This window comes from Xenopus laevis, chromosome 1S, assembly GCF_017654675.1.
Source record: "Xenopus laevis strain J_2021 chromosome 1S, Xenopus_laevis_v10.1, whole genome shotgun sequence".
Taxonomy (NCBI): Eukaryota; Metazoa; Chordata; class Amphibia; order Anura; family Pipidae; genus Xenopus; species Xenopus laevis.
Window position 1 is genome coordinate 194,611,147 of NC_054372.1, and position 20,576 is coordinate 194,631,722.

At 39.9% G+C, this 20,576-nt stretch overlaps 1 protein-coding gene across 1 annotated transcript in view; it reads left to right on the forward strand.

Moving 5' to 3' along the window:
• Nucleotides 1-19,115: 19,115 nt before the first annotated feature.
• The window catches only part of LOC121399193 (lipoxygenase homology domain-containing protein 1-like), a 32,937-nt gene continuing 31,476 nt past the window's right edge, over nucleotides 19,116-20,576 (forward strand). The window contains exons 1-2 of the mRNA XM_041579229.1: nucleotides 19,116-19,485; nucleotides 20,101-20,238. Of these exons, the coding sequence (XP_041435163.1) occupies nucleotides 19,116-19,485; nucleotides 20,101-20,238 (508 nt within the window). The remainder of the gene's footprint in view (nucleotides 19,486-20,100; nucleotides 20,239-20,576) is intronic.

Here is a 20,576-nt window from a genome sequence, read left to right on the forward strand (position 1 = left end):
GGTCCGCAAATTCACTAAAATCCGAAGTTGCGCACAGGGGTAGCCTAAGGCTGCGAAGTTGCGCTAGCGTTGATTCGCTAAGCGAAGCGAAGTTACGCTAGCGATGTTTAATTTGCATACGGCGCCAAATTCAAATTTCAATGGAGGAATACGTAGAATCACTACACAAGCCTGGGAAACCTTCAAAACATCAAATACATTTTTTTTTTGCCCTATACTTGTGCCCACTGTATAGTTAAGTTACCATGAGTTAGGAAATGTAGGGGGGGAAGGAGGGGAGCCCCAAAAAATTTTTCACCCATAATATAGAAAAAACGCCAGCGTTTTTTGGGACTTAGAAAAAATTTGAACTTTTTTTGAAGCAATCCCTATCTACTCTATTTCGCTTTGCCTGGTCTGAGGTGGCGAAGGAAGTCTAGCGTAAACGGTAGCGTTCAGTTCACTGCGCGCGTTAATGAATTTGCGTAGTTACGTCCGTAGCGAAAATTCGCCAGGCGTAAGGGTGCGAAGTAACACTAGCGAATTTACGCCAGCGTTCGTTAGTGAATTTGCGAAGTAATGAAAATGCCCAACGCTAGCGAATTGACGCTAGCGTTAGGCGCTTCGGTGCTTAGTGAATTTGCCCCCTAGTGATAAGAGCTTGTCCTACAGATCCCCTAGTATATTATAGCTAGTGATGGGCGAATTTCTACCATTTTACGAATTTCACACAAAATTTGCGAAATTCGCAAAAAACAACAAAAATTCGCGGAAAAATCGTGAAAACAGAAAGTTTCACGAAAATGTTTTGAAATTCTGACATTTTCATGAAAAAATTGTGAAAATCTGACATTTTTACGTAAAATCTTGAAAATCGGAAATTGACTCCCGCATCCAAGTTGACATTGGCGTTAAAGTCAATGGGAATCCAAATAGTGTTGACGCCTGCTGATTTTGACGCAAGCGACCTTTCACTAGTGAATTTTCGCTAATTTATTCACCGGTGGTGAAACGTGGAAATTTGCTGCAAATTCGTTACAGGTGAATTAATTCGCCCATCACTAATTATTGTAGATTATTGAACCAAGCGAATCATTGCTGATATGGCAGCTTCTTATCATCAGCTGGTTAAACCACATAAATGGCAGTTAGTTATGTGCTTATTGCAGTGCGTGCGTCTGTCCCTAATGCTGATATGTCGGTACATCATGGCTTTGCCCATCCCGTGTGTGTCTATGTATGTCACCGTTTTGTCCTGCTATTTGTCCAGAGATACCAAGTCATGTTTTATGTTATACCAACATATTAAACGGGTACTACTATGGCATCTGCTCACCCCACAGGCAATGTTAATCATGAATAAAAGGAGATTAGATGTAATACTATGAATGTGCCAAGCCCACTGTGATTATATTGGGAATGATACAATAAGGGAGAGATCTCTAGAAGGGTCTAATACCTTGTCTTTCTCTGATCCCTCTGATGTCCTTTGTGGGGCTCTGTTTCTGTCTCTTGTATCCAGCTCTTTGGTTGAGATGTCTGCTTTTCCAGGTTCCTCTCTGTCTCCCCAAATGGTTTTACACCCTTTTTTCTAATCTATCTCTCTTTCTTCTGTTAGTCTCTTTCTCTCTATTAATTCTTCTTGTGTCTCATTTCATTCAGTCTTCCTCTCTCTTCTCCCATTTGAGCAGGTCTCCCTAACACTCATTATTTCTCCCCATCTTCCATTGGTCTAATCTTCTCTTTTCACTCTTCTTTTCTTGGTTCTTTCTCTCTGTCTGCAGTCGATCAGTTTTGCTCCCATTCATTTCTTCTTATATATTTTTCACTTCCACTGGTGTCACTTTTAGATGGTTTGATCTTCTTCTTCCTTTATTAAGTTTCTCTCTCTCTTTTTTCTTCAGTTCTTCATTTAATTCTCCTAATGTATCTGTCATTTCCCATGATGTCCTTCCCTGGTCTCACTCTTCCTCTGTTCTTTAACTTCTCCCATCTTTGTGTCTCACCATGGAATACAGTAGCATGGAAGACTATTATTATAACAGTTTGCATGACTTATGGACAATTGATATTAGCATCATAGTTGATTAGATAAAGGATTGACCATTTCCCTTTTTGAATGGCACGTAGGGGAAAATAATGGCAATAATTTCTAAATCAGGGCCTTATTGTTGGCTTATTGACTTGGGCTAGAGTTAGAAAAGAAATGGCCCTGTAGACCTGGGATGTCCAAGTATTTACCCTGCCCCTGTTGTTGGACCTGCTCCCTCTGAAAGTCACTGCTTGGAGAACCACAGGAAGGACATCTTTAAAACAAATGCTAATAATAGTAATAATACGTCTTTAATATCTTCATCAATTGCTTGGTGCTTAAAGGCCGGGGCTAAATGCCCACTGCTGCAACCCTAAATTTTTTCTTGTGTGCAATTGTAATACTTTGTAACCAAATGTCAGGTTGAGTTTAATCAAACCTTTGTCTGTGCCATCACAATCAACTGGCCAAAGATTGGTTTGCTTGTGGTCATCAATAAACCGCAAACTAATGGGAGTGCCTATACCCCAGGTACAATACAAATTGTCACTCCAAGTGTGAGGTTATGTTGCACATCTACTAGTTTTCTCATAATATTTTTGAAGAATGCAGAGGCTAAAATTAAAAACTTCTTTCTACTTGGATACACATGGGTTGTAGCTACTCTATGACTGAAGAGATGGGTTAGGATGACCACAGTCAAATATCGCCAAATTATATAGGAATGCCAAAAATGGTCGGCATAAACTAAGACTGTATGACAACCAAACTGGCCAAGCGTTAAATCGCCTAAAGCTACTGGGAGAACTTGTTCATGGTACAGCGAAACATAAAGGCAAAGCAGGAGGTCATGTCTATGCCACAATGGGGATAATCTAATAACGGATTCAACCAATCAGAGAGTCGATTCCCTATTTCTATTTTATTTATCTATTTCCCTATGTCTATTTTATGAAAACAATCACTTACTTACCTCTCTCTGGAGGCTTCTGCTAATTGGGAATGAGTAACAAACTGGGGTTTAACTGTATCTGACGATAGATTTGCAGAAGGGTAGACTAATATTGAGGGACCCAACTTAGTCTAGAGGGAAGTTTGTATTGGTCTGTCCATAACCAGCTTATACATCTTGCTCAGTATCACCATCTTGACTGAGGAACCTGGCACCCCACCCAATAATGCAGCACCCAATAATGCAGCACCCAATAATGCAGCACCCAATCCAGCAGCTCGCAGAACCCTAAATATATAATGCAATTTCAGTATCACCAGATGCTTTAGCTTGACGACGGGGCTGAAGGTTTGACATACAAAATCGAAATAATCCCGATTATCACATGAAATACCCCCAGTAGGATACAGATGATGCTTTTTGCTTCCTTCAGGATTTTATTTCAATTTTGTTCTGTATCTGCTTTGTGAACTGTTCTGTGTTTGAATCACTTCATTTCAAAAGGGAACTCGATCCACCAGGAATGAACCGCCAGCATTGCACCGCTGCACTTTGTATCTCCAGCTTGGTAATGTGATTATAGTTGTGATGTCTACGTCTAGGTAAAGCCATAAAACTGAAGCTATCAGGGTCATTCCTGGTTGTCACTGTGTATGGGAGGAAACCATCCACGTCTTGTACTAATGGAGGGGAAAATAAAGACATCTATGTTATAATTATAATTATATGAGTCTGATCTTTGTGTCCCTTTTCATTATTTTTGTTCAAGTGTTTCGTGTACAGGAAGGAGACACCTTACCTTATTGAACGTTGAAGGGCAATGCCTCCATAATAAGCACAATTCAGCAGGAACAGCCCTCTTAAATTTGCTCATATTCTGTACAGAGAGATCCCATAAAACTATGGCAGCATAAGTATTCCCTGTACTAAGCACAATTCAGCAGGAACAGCCCCTAAGTTTGCTCATAGTCTGTACAGAGAGATCCCATAAAACTATGACAGTATAGGTATTCCCTGTACTAAGCACAATTCAGCAGGAACAGCCCCTAAGTTTGCTCATAGTCTGTACAGAGAGATCCCATAAAACTATGGCAGCATAGGTATTCCCCTGTACTAAGCACAATTCAGCAGGAACAGCCCTCTTAAGTTTGCTCATAGTCTGTACAGAGAGATCCCATAAAACTATGGCAGCATAGGTATTCCCTGTACTAAGCACAATTCAGCAGGAACAGTCCCCTAAGTTTGCTCATAGTCTGTACAGAGAGATCCCATAAAACTATGGCAGCATAAGTATTCCCTGTACTAAGCACAATTCAGCAGGAACAGCCCCTAAGTTTGCTCATAGTCTGTACAGAGAGATCCCATAAAACTATGACAGTATAGGTATTCCCTGTACTAAGCACAATTCAGCAGGAACAGCCCCTAAGTTTGCTCATAGTCTGTACAGAGAGATCCCATAAAACTATGGCAGCATAGGTATTCCCCTGTACTAAGCACAATTCAGCAGGAACAGCCCTCTTAAGTTTGCTCATAGTCTGTACAGAGAGATCCCATAAAACTATGGCAGCATAGGTATTCCCTGTACTAAGCACAATTCAGCAGGAACAGTCCCCTAAGTTTGCTCATAGTCTGTACAGAGAGATCCCATAAAACTATGGCAGCATAGGTATTCCCTGTACTAAGCACAATTCAGCAGGAACAGTCCCCTAAATTTGCTCATAGTCTGTACAGAGAGATCCCATAAAACTATGGCAGCATAGGTATTCCCTGTACTAAGCACAATTCAGCAGGAACAGCCCATAAGTTTGCTCATAGTCTGTACAGAGAGATCCCATAAACTATGGCAGCATAGGTATTCCCCTGTACTAAGCACAATTCAGCAGGAACAGTCTCCTAAATTTGCTCATAGTCTGTACAGAGAGATCCCATAAAACTATGGAAGTATAGGTATTCCTCTGTACTAAGCACAATTCAGCAGGAACAGTCCCCTAAGTTTGCTCATAGTCTGTACAGAGAGATCCCATAAAACTATGACAGCATAGGTATTCCCCTGTACTAAGCACAATTCAGTAGGAACAGTCCCCTAAGTTTGCTCATAGTCTGTACAGAGAGATCCCATAAAACTATGACAGCATAGGTATTCCCCTGTACTAAGCACAATTCAGCAGGAACAGCCCACTAAGCACAATTGTGCAGTGCAATTTTGAGGTACAGTGGGCGTTTGACTAGACAGTAAGCACAACACCCTTACAATAATTTATGCTCTACTCCAGGGATCCCCAACCTTTTTCACCCGTGAGCAACACTCAGATTTAAAAAGAGTTTGGGAGCAACACAAGCACGGAAAATGTTCCTGGGTGGTGCCAAATAAGGGTTGTGATTGGCTATTGGTAGCCCCTATGTGGACTGGCAGACTACAGGAGGCTCTGTTTGGCAATACATCTGGTTTTTATACAACCAAAACTTGCCTCCAAGCCTAAAATTCAAAAATAAGCTCCTGCTTTGAGGCCACTGGGAGCAACATCCAAGGAGTTGGAGAGAAACATGTTACTCACGAGCTACTGGTTGGGGATCACTGCTCTACTCAATCCGAGTCTCCTCAATCACTACTTCCTCAGATCCTGATAACTGGTAAATACCTACAACTCAGGTCTATCTGTTTCTATCAATACCAATGCTTCTCTGAAGCCACAATGCAGTTGGGCCCACAATCCCCGTCCCTGGATGAACCTCAGACAGGATTTGTGTGTTTTGTGTATGTGAGTGGCAGAAATCCCGTACAAAAGGCGACTTCCTCCACTATAAATTCCTCATGTCCTGCCTTGGTGCTGTCCTATCCCAGGCTAAACAAGAGCACTACATTACACTCAGAAATAACTATAAATCCAACCCACGACACTTGCCTTCAATATTCAACTCACTCTACAAATGAAAGAAACATCTGATCATACCCCTCCCTGGACTTTGCTGACTTCTTTAAAAGGAAAATTAATTCTATCCTCAATTTCCCTCACTGCTCCTAAATCTCCTTTTTCCTTTTCAACCATGTTGATCTAATAACTGTATAACGAGACTGAAGTTTCAAAACTTCTTTTTTCCTCTTCATCAACAACTTGCTCATTTGATCCCATTCCATCACCTTTGCTAAGAGTGTGCCCCTGTCCTCACCTTGTGTTATATATATAAGTAACTAAAAAGATTAAAGTGCTGAAGTGCTATAAATCAGGTGATGTGACCCGCATTAAAATCTATCTACACACAATTGATGAATAATCTAAAAGTTCATGGTTCTTATATGAATTAAATAAGGTGCTAGTGCTGTAGTTATAATTTTAAAGTGAGTTCATGGTATCAAATAGGGATGCACTGAATCCACTATTTTGGATTCGGCCAAACCCCTGAATCCATTTAGAAAGATTCGGCAGAATACCGAACCGAATCTGAACCCTAATTTGCATGTGAAATTAGGGGTTGGAAGGGGAAAACATTCTTTACTTCCTTGTTTACTGACAAAAAGTCACATGCTTTCCCTCCCTGCCCCTAATTTGCATATGCAAATTAGGATTCGGATTTGGTTCGGCTGGGCACAAGGATTCGGCCGAATCCTGCTGAAAAAGGCCGAATCCTGGCCGAATCCCGAACCGAATCCTGGATTCGGTGCATCCCTAGTATCAAACAAATAAAAATAAAGCGTCAGCAATTCATGAATAAAAGTTCGAAACTAGAAAATAGTCTAGAGGTGGAGTTGTCCCGAAGAAAGTAGCTTCTAAGCCCTGGGACACCACGGGGCCAATTCATCAAGCTCGAGTGAAGGATTCGAATTAAAAAACTTCGAATTTCGAGTGGTTTTTTGTGCTCCTCGACTATCGTATTGGCGTAAATTCGCCTGAGTAGAATGATTCGAATAGATCGAGCGCAAAAACGCTGCGACTATTCGCCATTCGATAATCGAAGTACTGTCTCTTTTAAAAATACTTCGACTGCCTACTTCGGCACCTAAAACCTACCGAATTGCTTTAAAAGCCTATGGGAAAGTCCCATAGACTTGTTTTCCAAGTTTTTGATCGAATAAAAAGGCATTCGATCGAACGAAAATCCTTCGAGCGAATATTCGATCGGGCGCCTTTTCGCCTGGCCAATTCGACTATTCGCCAGCGCGTAAATTCGCCCGAATTGCCTATTCGATTCTATTCCCCAGTCGAATTTCAAGGGATTAAACCCCTCGAAATTCGACCATTGATACATCTGCCCCCACATGTGGGAGAAAGGCAGAACACGGAGGACTGTGGTCTCGTTACTACGTTTAACTGTCTTGTAAAGAGAGATAACTTTGCTATAAAACCAACAAATCCTCAGTGCCTTAGAGATAAAAGAGAATAAAGAGAATGAATGCTGCACTAGCGGAGAGAGAGAGAGAAAAGTCTGGGCTTTAGGCTTGTGTATAAGCTCCACACAATGCACGGGACAGGGAGTGTGTTAAACTGGACCTAATGAATGGAACCCTTTTCTGCAGGTGTAATATTGTAACACTGGAAAACATTGTATTATTCTATTGACTCGTGTTACGGGTTCTGTTTCCTTCCTGGAGAAAAAAAAGCAGCAGTCCAGCCTTGCTTTATGGCAGGGGCTCAAGTTAAGGAGCCGATTCACTAACTTTCAACTGAAGGATTCGAAGTAAAAAAACGTCGAATTTCGAGTAGTTTTTTGTGCTCCTCGACAATCGAATTGGCGTAAATTCGCCTGAGTAGAATGATACGAATAGATCGAGCGCAAAAACGCTGCGACTATTCGCCATTCGATAGTAGAAGTACTGGATCGAGCGCAAAAACGCTGCGACTATTCGCCCATTCGATAGTCGAAGTACTGGATAGAGCGCAAAAACGCTGCGACTATTCGCCCATTCGAAAGTCGAAGTACTGGATCGAGCGCAAAAACGCTGCGACTATTCGCCCATTCGATAGTCGAAGTACTGGATAGAGCGCAAAAACGCTGCGACTATTCGCCCATTCGAAAGTCGAAGTACTGGATCGAGCACAAAAACGCTGCGACTATTCGCCCATTCGATAGTAGAAGTACTGGATCGAGCACAAAAATGCTGCGACTATTCGCCCATTCGATAGTCGAAGTACTGGATAGAGCGCAAAAACGCTGCGACTATTTGCCCATTCGAAAGTTGAAGTACTGGATCGAGCACAAAAACTCTGCGACTATTCGCCATTCGATAGTAGAAGTACTGGATCGAGTGCAAAAACGCTGCGACTATTCGCCCATTCGATAGTCGAAGTACTGGATCGAGCGCAAAAACGCTGCGACTATTCGCCCATTCGATAGTCGAAGTACTGTCTCTTTTAAAAATACTTCGACTGCCTACTTCACCACCTAAAACCTACCGAATTGCTTTAAAAGCCTATGGGAAAGTCCCATAGGTTTGTTTTCCAAGTTTTTGATCGAATAAAAAGGCATTCGATCGAATGAAAATCCTTTGAGCGAATATTCGATCGAGCGCCTATTCGCCTGGCGAATATTCGCCAATTCGACTATTCGCCAGTGTGTAAATTCGCCCGAATTGCCTATTCGATTCTATTCCCCAGTCGAATTTCGTGGGATTTAACCCCTCGAAATTCGACCCTTGATAAATTTGCCCCGTAGTGTCTTACTAGCCAAAACCATTGCATTCTTTATCATATATATTTATTACTTTCATCAACAAGTGAATAATAGAGCAGCACGGAAACAAAATTCCAAAGTATTGAAGTCTAAACATACAGTAACAAACGATGATCTTCATGAAGAAACATAGAGCGATAAAGATCCAACAAAAATCATAAAAACAATGAACACAATAAAAATTACATTGGAGCAAAGAGAAATCAATGACAGCACTGAGAGTATTAAATGGGAAATAATTAAATCATTTCCAGGAAATATTTTGATTTTAATTGCCTTATTCAGATGACCTTATTGATCCCAATTTAGTCCATGTATATAGTATATTTACGTTTATTGATTTCCATGAGGGATTTACTGTATCATTTTAATATTGGAACAGTGTTGGGCTCCTGTTGGGTGTCTCTGAGATACAGAGTGTGTTCCAATATGTATGGCTCATTTATGTACATTGTAATGTATTTATCAGGATACTTTGGAATCTCACTGAAACGGAAGCAAAATGCCGACCCGGATGCAGTTTTACTCATCTCCGTCAGTTACTGGCGTCCTCCAGCCTCACAATGCAGTTATTTTGGGCAGATGAGACCAAGGGATGCCTATCCCAGAACCACTGCAATTCGGATCCGACCAACCACTGGTAAGGACCACGTATGGTGGGGCAGATTTATCAAGGGTCGAATTGAAAATTCAAATTCGAAATTCAAATTTTCAAATTTTTTTATGGTCAAAACTGTCAAATTAGACTAGGGAGTTATTAAAATTCGATTTGAATTTTTTTTTAAAAAATTTGAATTTGATTTTTGAGATTTATCATACTCTGGCCCTTTAAGAACTCGAATTCGACTATTCGCCACCTAAAACGTGCCCAATTGCTATTTAAATCAATGGGAGATGTCCAGGGATCAATTTGAAAGGGGTGGTTCACCTTTAACTTTATGTATGTTATAGAATTACCCATTCTAAGTAACTATTTAAATGGTTTTCATTATTTATTTTTAATAGTTTTTTTTATAATTTGCTTTCTTCTGACTCTTTCCAACTTTCAAACGGGGGTCACTGACCCCATCAAAAAACAAAACGCTCTGTAAGGCTACAAATTTATTGTTATTGCTACTTTTTATTACTCCTCTTTCTACCCTATTCATATTCCAGTTTCTTATTCAGATCAATGGTGGTTGCTAGGGAAATTTGGACCCCAGCAACCAGAATGCTGAAATTGCCACCTGGAGAGCTGCTGAATAAAAAGCTAAATAACTCAATAACCGCAAATAATAAAAAATTAAAACCAATTGCAAATTGTCTCAGAATATCACTCTCTACATCATACTAACAGTTAAATTAAAGGTGAACAACAAATTAAAGTTTTATAATAAATTTCAATTGGTCGAATTTCAAGTTCATGGGAGTTCAGGGGAGTTTCAAAAATATCAGAAATTCTACCCTTGATAAATGTGCCTCTGTGGGGCATGATTATCAAGGGTTGAATTTCGACTGGAAAAAACTTTGAAAATCGAATTCAAAAAGACCAACCGAGTCAATTTTTTTTTGGTTGAATAGGTCAGTTTTCGAGCGAATAGGAATCATACAAATCGAAGGAATAGCACATTCGATCGAATTCGATTCAAAGTTTCTCCCCCAAAAAAACTTTGATTTTTCAAAGTCCACCAATTGACTCCAAATTGGTTATAGGAGTTCCCCATCGGCTCAAACAGCAACTCGGCAGGATTTAGGTGGTGAATGGTCGAAATAGAATTTTTAAAGAGACAGTGTATGATAAATTTCGATATTCAAATTTTGTTTATTTGAAAATTCACCTCGACCTTTGGTAGTTGTAGTTCAGCAAATAGACAGAATGTCACTGATTTCCCAGGCATCACACATCAAGACTTTCTCATTTAGACTTTCAGTTCCGAGATGCCTCTCCTCCCTGTGGGAAGCCCATGTAGAATTATGGTGGATACAAGTCCAAGTGCTGGACAAACTCCTTGTGTAGATATAAAGTCACCCAGAACCACAGGCTAGTGGAGTCCGTGCTGAGCAAACGTGCGCCATATGCAGGTAGGAAACTGCAGAACCTCTTCTGATCAGTATGTATTGCACTGGCTCATTGTGAAGAAGAAAAACTGTCAGTTACAAGAAGGTCAGTTAATTATGAGGATCATATACAGTGCTGCTGTCTCATGCCAATTCATTAAAGGAGAACTTAAGCCTAATTAAAGAAGTAGGTAGAAATGTTGTACATGATGTTTTGTGCTTCTGTACGAGCCCAAGGCAACCACAGCCCTTTAGCAGTAAAGATCTGTGTCTCCAAAGATGCCCCAGTAGCTCCCCATCTTCTTTTCTGCTGATTCACTGCACATGCTCTGTGCTGCTGTCACTTACTGAGCTTAGGGAGCCACTCACAATATACAGTACACATAGAATAGAAATGTCACAATATAAGGCTGATTAGTAATTAATACACATAATTACTACATGGCAGCACAGAAACCAGTGCAATTAGCATCAGAATTTAATAATCAGCAAACCTGTAGCATCAGCTTATATTACAGCCAGGGAAGCTCATTTTCTGCTGGATAATTAGTGACGAGCCCTAAGCTTAGCTTCTCAACAGCCAATCAGAGCCCACTGAGCATGTGAGTGTCACAGACACTTTCCAAGATGGTGACCCCCTGTGACAAGTTTGAAGTCCTGGATCATTGCTGCTATTGACAAGCTCAAACTTTAGCCTCGTGCAATAAGTTCACTATAGAAAATATGCCATTTTTAGAGTTTAGTTCTCTTTTAACCCTTTACCTGCCATCAACACAGAAAGTTGTGTAAAACTAATGATATACAATTCTAAATTCCATTCAGTAGGAGATATGACAGCCGCAGGCCCCCAGGACCCAAATAACTTTCCAAATAATTTAATCAAACAGGTGTTGATATGGGGCAAGGGCATTTGGGACTACCAGTAGCATAACTGTTGGGGTACAGGGCATACGAATATTCCAGGGTCAAAAGTGCCTACTTTCCTAATTTGCACAGGTCCCTAGTTAAACCATTGCTTTGTCCATTGACAGCCCCCCCTCTTTTCTAAAAGTAGCGCCTTCCCCTCTATACAAAACAAGGCAATTCATTTCCAACCTCGGACAGAACTTTCTTTGAACTCGGAATATGGAACGTCCCACTTCCCGGAATAAAAAAAAAAATGTTGGTATATTTTTTTTTAGGAAGAACATTAAGGTAGTTATTTACTAATCTGCAAAAATCACAATTTTTTTTTATAGAATTTATTAAACCCAGAGGATGGAAAAGTCAGAAAATCCGGCATCTCAGACCTGTCGAGGTTGTATACAAGTCAACGGAAGAAGGCCCAATGAATTTTTGATGTGTGCTGGGTTTCATGCAATACCTCAAAGTACTACTATAGTTTATATAAACAAGCTGCTGTGTAGCCATGGGGGCAGCCATTCAAGCACAGGAAAACAGTAGATAACAGATAAGTACTACTATAGTTTATATAAACAAGCTGCTGTGTAGCCATGGGGGCAGCCATTCAAGCACAGGATACACAGTAGATAACAGATAAGTACTACTATAGTTTATATAAACAAGCTGCTGTGTCGCCATGGGGGCAGCCATTCAAGCACAGGATACACAGTAGATAACAGATAAGTACTACTATAGTTTATATAAACAAGCTGCTGTGTAGCCATGGGGGCAGCCATTCAAGCACAGGATACACAGTAGATAACAGATAAGTACTACTATAGTTTATATAAACAAGCTGCTGTGTCGCCATGGGGGCAGCCATTCAAGCACAGGATACACAGTAGATAACAGATAAGCTCTGTAGTATACAATGAGATTCTTCAGAGTATATCTGTTATCTACTGTGTATCCTGTGCTTGAATGGCTGCCCCCATGGCTACACAGCAGCTTGTTTATATAAACTATAGTAGTACTTATCTGTTATCTACTGTGTATCCTGTGCTTGAATGGCTGCCCCCATGGCTACACAGCAGCTTGTTTATATAAACTATTGTAGTTCTTATCTGTTATCTACTGTGTATCCTGTGCTTGAATGGCTGCCCCCATGGCTGATTGCAGCTTGTTTATATAAACTATAGTAGTACTTATCTGTTATCTACTCTGTATCCTGTGCTTGAATGGCTGCCCCCATGGCTGATTGCAGCATGCCCTGACCAATTGCCTGTACTGGGATTTTGATTTGTGTTTGTTCATTATACTTTTCTGCTGGGTGCTTTTTCAGTTTTTCAGTTTTTATTATTAAATCTTGAGTTTAAATGTATAATTTGTGTCAAACGTTATTAGGTTTGGTAGGGGGTTACACAGCACACAGTTCAGCTAGCTACCCTCAGAAAGTCATTAATTAAAGTGATGGTTCACCTTTACATTTACTTTTAGTATGTTATTGAATGGTCTATTCCAAGCAACTTTTCAATTGATTGAAAGTTTTTTTTTAATTATTTATCTTCTTCTGACTCTTTCCAGCTTTCAAATAGGGGTCACTGACCCCATCTAAAAACAAATGCTACACATTTTCTCTTATTGAAGTCAATGCACGGTTGCTATGGTAATTTGCAAACTGGAGAGCTGCTGAATAAAAAGTTGAATAACTCAAAACCCACAAATAATAAAAAATGAAAACCAATTGCAAATTGCTACTTTAAAGGTGAACAACCCCTTTAAATAATTGATATTTATAAAAGCTCCAAGTTTATCAAGTTCATTGTCAGCCACTGGCAGCTTGTTTGAGCTAAACCTTCTGTACTACTACAGTGTGAGGCCAGTAACAGGCTCCTCTATGATACAATAATACAAAAAAGGTGAGATTTGTATGGGAGAAAGGGTTCATGTTTTATCATTGAAAAAACAGCATTTTCTGCAAGAGAGGCAGAACAACTGGAGTGTAGCAAATGAAGTGACCACTAGGGGTCCCCCTAGAATTACAGTTGAATAAAAGCCGGTTCTGCTTCTGAGCTGTATATTAGCAATGAGTACTGGGCAAAGAGATTGCATGACAGTCTTGGAACTCAATCCATTCTCACAGCAGGTTCATACAGGGGATAAACACTCTTTTTTTTCCTCCTGTGGCGGTTGTTATTTCTGTAGAGTGCATTTGGGTAATTGGATGTAGCAAGAATCTAATAAATACATCATTATAGCAAATGCTTGCATTGTATTACCAACAGGTCTGCAAGGTGAAGGCACTCATTGGGAATTCATGTTCCCTTTAGCGATGCCCTGACATTTAATGAGAGCTAAGCTGGGCCAGTAGGTCAGTTCTTAGTCATTTGATACAGTTACATGTGCAGGGACCAACACAGAGCGCTATAGCCAGGGGCTAATACAGGATAGCCAAGAACTGATACAGAGTGGTATAGCCAAGAACTGATACAGAGTGGTATAGCCAAGAACTGATACAGAGAGGTATAGCCAAGAACTGATACAAAGTGGTATAGCCAAGAACCGATACATAGAGGTATAGCCAAGAACTGATACAGAGTGGTATAGCCAAGAACTGATACAGAGTGGTATAGCCAAGAACTGATACAGAGAGGTATAGCCAAGAACTGATACAGAGAGGTATAGCCAAGAACTGATACAGAGTGGTATAGCCAAGAACTGATACAGAGTGGTATAGCCAAGAACTGATATAGAGAGGTATAGCCAAGAACTGATACAAAGTGGTATAGCCAAGAACTGATACATAGAGGTATAGCCAAGAACTGATACAAAGTGGTATAGCCAAGAACTGATACAGAGAGGTATAGCCAAGAACTGATACAAAGTGGTATGGCCAAGAACTGATACATAGAGGTATAGCCAAGAACCGATACAGAGTGGTATAGCCAAGAACTGATACAAAGTGGTATGGCCAAGAACTGATACAGAGTGGTATAGCCAAGAACTGATACAGAGTGGTATAGCCAAGAACTGATATAGAGAGGTATAGCCAAGAACTGATACAAAGTGGTATAGCCAAGAACTGATACAGAGTGGTATAGCCAAGAACCGATACAGAGTGGTATAGCCAAGAACTGATACAGAGTGGTATAGCCAAGAACTGATATAGAGAGGTATAGCCAAGAACTGATACAAAGTGGTATAGCCAAGAACTGATACATAGAGGTATAGCCAAGAACTGATACAAAGTGGTATAGCCAAGAACTGATACAAAGTGGTATAGCCAAGAACTGATACATAGAGGTATAGCCAAGAACTGATACAAAGTGGTATAGCCAAGAACTGATACAAAGTGGTATAGCCAAGAACTGATACATAGAGGTATAGCCAAGAACTGATACAAAGTGGTATAGCCAAGAACTGATACATAGAGGTATAGCCAAGAACTAATACATAGAGGTATAGCCAAGAACTGATATAGAACGGTCAGAGCATGACATTCAACTTAGGCCCTGGCGTATCAATACAACTACGTTGTGTCTCTTTATAATGCAGCAGTGTAATTAGATGTATTTGTGACAATACCCAATTGATGTATGTGCACAGCGGGGCTCTGCCGATCAAACCAGTAACATATTGATATGAGATGCGACCCAGGTTTGGAGCCATGCAGGAATCATCCAGCAGTTATCATTGATAACAAGATTAGGAGCTAAATTACAGCTGTCAGACTCTACAGCTCTCAGTGGTGTCTTGGTCGTTTTCCCAGTGTTGCTTTATGCACTGATACCTTCTATTGTTATGGCACCATCTGTCATTATAAGGCACCAGCCCTGCACAAAGGGAATCTCTTCCTTCCAAACACATTATTTTCCCTTTTGCTTCACCCACACACTTGTCACATCTGTTCCACTCTCGGCAGTGATTGGGTGTCGGCTGGAAGTTTCTTTAGATGGCAAAATAGGCTGTATTTGTAGGTAGACTTTATCTTTTGCTTTTCAGGTGTATTCCACAAATGTATGTGTCTGATGTATATCCGACTATGATTTACATGGGGATAACACAACTTGAGCCAATCACAGCATTTAAATAGAGAGCATTTGAATATTGACAGGGCTAGATCAAGCTTTAGCTTACCTAAATATTCAGAAGGCAAGAACATTAGATTATTGACGGGGCTGGACCAACCCGTAGCCTATAAGACCACTTGAATATTTACAGGGCTAGATCAAGCTGTAGCCTCCAAGAGCAATTCAATGACTAGATCAATCTGTAGCCTACCTTAATATTCAGAAGGCAAGATCATTTAAATGTTGATTGGGCTAGACCAACCTGCAGCCTACAAGAAACACTAAATGTCCTCAGGGCTAGACCAACCTGTAGCCTACAAGGCAACTTGCATGTTCTCAGGGCTAGACCAACCTGTAGCCTACAAGACCACTTGAATGTTCTCAGGGCTAGACTAACCTATAACATCAGAGTGATGAAGGGACTTCTGATGATGTGCCAGAACGAGGCATGAAACAAACCAGGTGACTGCACATGTCATAAGTTCAGGAGATGTCTCACAAATGATACGTCAGCTGTTTTTTAACATAAGCTTGGTAACAAAGTTGACCAACCTGTAGACCACAAGACCACTAAAATGTTCTCAGGGCTAGATCAGCCTGTAGCCTACAAGACCACTTAAATGTCCTCAGGGCTAGATCAACCTATAGTCTAGAAGACCACTTGAATGTTCTCAGGACTCAATCAGCCTGTAGCCTACAAGGCTACAAGACTACTTAAATGTTCCCAAGGCTAGACCAACCTGTAGCCTACAAGACCACTTGAATGTTCTCAGGGCTAGACCAACCTATACCAATAGATTCATATTAAAATCTTACATGTCAGGCTCTTAGAACTCTTGAAATACAGGCATATGTCTACTTGTGGTGTATTCTTGTCTAGACCAACCTATATCCCACAAGATCACTAAAATGTTATCAGGACTAGATCGGCCTGTAGCCTACAAGACCATTTCAATGTCCTTAGAGCTAGACCAACCTATAGCCTACAAGACCACTTTGAAGTTCCTCAGGACTAGACCAACCTGTAGCCTACAATACCACTTAAATGTTCTCAGGACTAGATCAGCCGGTAGCCTACAAGACCACTTGAATGTTCTCAGGACTAGACCAGCCTGTAGCCTACAATACCACTTGAATGTACCCATGGCTAGCCTGTGCACCACAAGAACACTTGATTGTTTCCAGGGCTTGAGCAATCTGTAGTTTACAAAACCACTTGAATGTTTGTAGCGCTAGTAGCAGCCTGTGCCCTACAAGAATACTCAAATGTTCTCAGGGCTGTGACCTACAAGATCATTTGAATGTTCATAGGGCTTAGCAGCTTGTTGCCTACAAAAACACTTGATTGTTCTTGGAAGGAACTAGACCCTCCTGTAATCTAAAAGAACACTTGAACATTCTCAGGGCTTGAGCAACCTGTAATTTACAAGAACACTTGTATATTCACAGAGCTAGTACCAGTCTGCATTGTAATTTTGACTCAAATTAATGTTAGCCATCTCCTCTGAAAGCCTTGAAATGCCCCCCCCCAAAATCCTCAGAAACAGACAACATCAAGGCAGATCAGTTGCAGGCCAAGGTGTGTTTGAGACATAACTGAGGATGGTCAAGATACACCTGCAATATAGGTCGGCATCTTTGCAGATGGGAGGGGATCAATAAATTCTGTGACTTCCTTCCCAGCCTGACAGCCAATGTATTTGTGCAAAGGACGAGCTGGAGAGACATAGACAGGACAACCCTGATTTATGTAAATTTGCCTCATCTTTGTTAAGGACCCCAGCATTTAATATTTTTATTTTAACTTCAGTCCTCGATCTCTGTGCACAACTTGGGTGCAGTTTAGTGACTGTGCAGTTAAAACTGAAGGGGGCGCCATAAAGCAATCTGTTTGCCTTTCCATCATTCCAATGTTACAGATAATTTCAAGTGAAAGTCTTCCCTCAGCAACCTTGGTATTCTGGGATAATTAACCCTCTGCTTGTGTTGCTAGAATGCTGTAGACTGTCCTCTAGGGCTCACATTTCATAACAAGTAACTGAAGAGCTATACGTTGGGAAGAATTGGGTCAGATGTCTGTTATAGTTCCTGCACATCTATAGGGTGAATTTGAATAAAAATACTGTTTAGACATTTATAATGTTTGGAGATACAGCAGGTGTTGGGGTTTCTTAAGCACTACAAGCATGTCCTTCAGCTTCATATATGTGGGGTCATCACCGTCATCCCCATTTGGGATTTTTTTCCAGGGAACAATGTGGATACAGAGTCCACTCATTTAATGAGGGCCCCAACAAAGTAGATATAAAGATTGATTTCAGTCGTAAAAAGTAGTTTAAAGGTTTTTCTTTATATTGCTAATAATGTAACAAAGATTTTGTAACAAAGTTTTTATTGTGAAGACAGAAAATCAAGTTAAACCAAGGATTTTTGGCATCGTTTTCCATTTTTAAGATAAAATGACAAGTTTAATGGTAGTTTCTGCATTTTAAGAGACAATTATCTATTAAGGACAGTTTCAAAGTTACTACACATGATATTACTTATGCTGGAGACACAGTTATGAATAGGTTGTTCAATCCAAACTTATATAAATGATGGTTCCCATAAAGTCTGGTTAGCCCCCAGTTTTAGCCTTGGTTCTAGTACTTTTTATATAATACACATATACAATTTACACAAAATATACTATAAACAGTTATGGGATGCATTATCCGGAAACCCATTATCCAAAAAGCTGCAAATTACAGGAAGTCTCCCATAAACTCCTTTTCAACTTCTTTTAAATCAAATAATTAAATTTTTTGTTTTAAAAATTTCTTTTTTCTCTGTAATAATATTTTTTTTTTAGCAAACGTAAGGTATTGAAATCCAAATTATGGAAAGATCCCTTATCTGGGAAACAAGGTCCCGAGCATTCTGGATGACGGGTCCCATACCATATCTATAAAAGCCTATGTATTGTTGCACAGTTTTCAGTAAATATAAATAAACAAGCATCGGTCAGAAATGATGGACATTGTCTCAAGGAAGATGACAGGGCCCAAAAATACCTTTTTATGTTTTTTTTCTTTGCTCATCGTTTCGTTGGATAAGAAAGAAAAATACTTCAGCTAAAGCGGAGGCATCTCTTATCTGTAAAGTGATCCTGACAGTATGAATAATGGAGAGGAAATGTAGGCCGGCGAGATAAGGTAGCCTGGCAGATCTCTTTTTTCATTTTGCTTTCGCTCCCAGTCACATGACACACCAAACCTTAAGTAATTTTTCATGAGGTAACCGACAGTCGTTGGAAGTAACAGAGACGGGTAGATTTTTCTGGAAGAGACAAGATCGAAGTTTATCCACATGGCCTCTCTAGCTCTGTTTACTTAAAGTACCTGGGCTTGACTAGATGATGTTGTGATATCACGGGGTCACATCGTTACCTGACTCTTCTCCAAGGGGAGGAAAAAGTCACATTTTAAAAAAAAGCAACTATTTCAATGAATAAGTAATGTCTCCGAAAAAGAAGAAAACCCAGAGCCAAGCTGAAACAGAAGATGGAGATGAAGAAGAAGAGGTAGAAGATAGGCCGGTTAATAAGACGGGCAAAAAGAAATCAAGCAGGCATACTGTGGTACAAGATCAAGACGAAGACGACTTTAATGACCTTCAAGAGGAAAAGCAACATCGTAAATCAAAGAAAAAGTTAAAAGAGGAAGAAAAGGAGAACAAAGTCAAAGGGAACAAAAAGCCAATAATATATGAAGAACCTGAGTTGACTTACAATGAAGTGGACTATGATGAGGGCTTGGTAGAACAAGAAAAGGATTGTTACACTCCAACCCAGGAATATCAATTGCCAAAAAAACAAAACGAGAAAGGTAAGAAGAAGGAAAAGGAGAAAAAAAGGGACAAAGCTACATCAAAAAGCAAAAAAATCAGACATGAAGAGCCTGAGTTGATCTATGATAAAGAAGACAAAGAAGAAGGGTTTGTAGATTATTCTTTCATTGAAATCCAGGAGGAGACGGACGTGGTAGACAAGAAGCTTCACAAATCTAAAAAAAAAAAGAGTAAGGATACAGAAAAGGGAATTAATGGTATACTGAGAATCAAATACGCCAAATACGAAGAGCCTGTGTTGATTGATGACGAAGAGAACTATGAAGAAGACTTTATAGAAGACTACACAGAGGATGATTTTGAAGAATTAGAGGAGGAAAATAACAATGACATGAAAAAAAAGAAGAAAAAGAAGAGAGATGCAGAGGAGGAGGAGGACGATGAAGAGGAGGAAGAAGAGCTTGAGGAGGATGAGGTAGTAGACAAGAAAAAGAAGTCGTCCAAGAAGTCCAAAGAGTCAGATGATGGAAAAAAGAAGAAGAAGAAAAAGAAGAAAGAGGAGGAGGAAGAAGAAAACTCAGAAGAGGAGGAAGAGAGGAGTTCCAAAAAGAAGAAATCCAAAAAGTCTTCCAAGGAATCTGCTGATAAAACAGACAAAAAGAAGGGGAAAAATGAAAAGGGGAAGAAACCTAAAAAGCTGAGCTTAGTGGAAGAGTATGAGCAAGAGCTGCTTCAGTATCACTCAGCATCATCCAATGAAGAAGAAGAAGATGATTATAACAAGAAGAAAGGTAAGGTTGTGTTATACTGTATTATATGTGTTATATATAATATATATATGTATATATATATATATATATATATATTATATGTCACTGTTATACTGTATTATATGTGGCTGGATCCTGTTTCCAAGTAAATGTGTGGTTTCTCTTTAAGTTAACTTTTAGTATGTTACAGAATGGCTAATTCTAAGCAACTTTTTAATTTGTTCTTCATTATATTTTATAGTTTTTTAATTATCAGGCTTCTGACTTCAGCTTTCAAATGGGGGTCACTGACCCAATCTACAACTACAAATGTATTGCTATTGCCACTTTTTATTACCCATCTTTCTATTCAGGCCTCT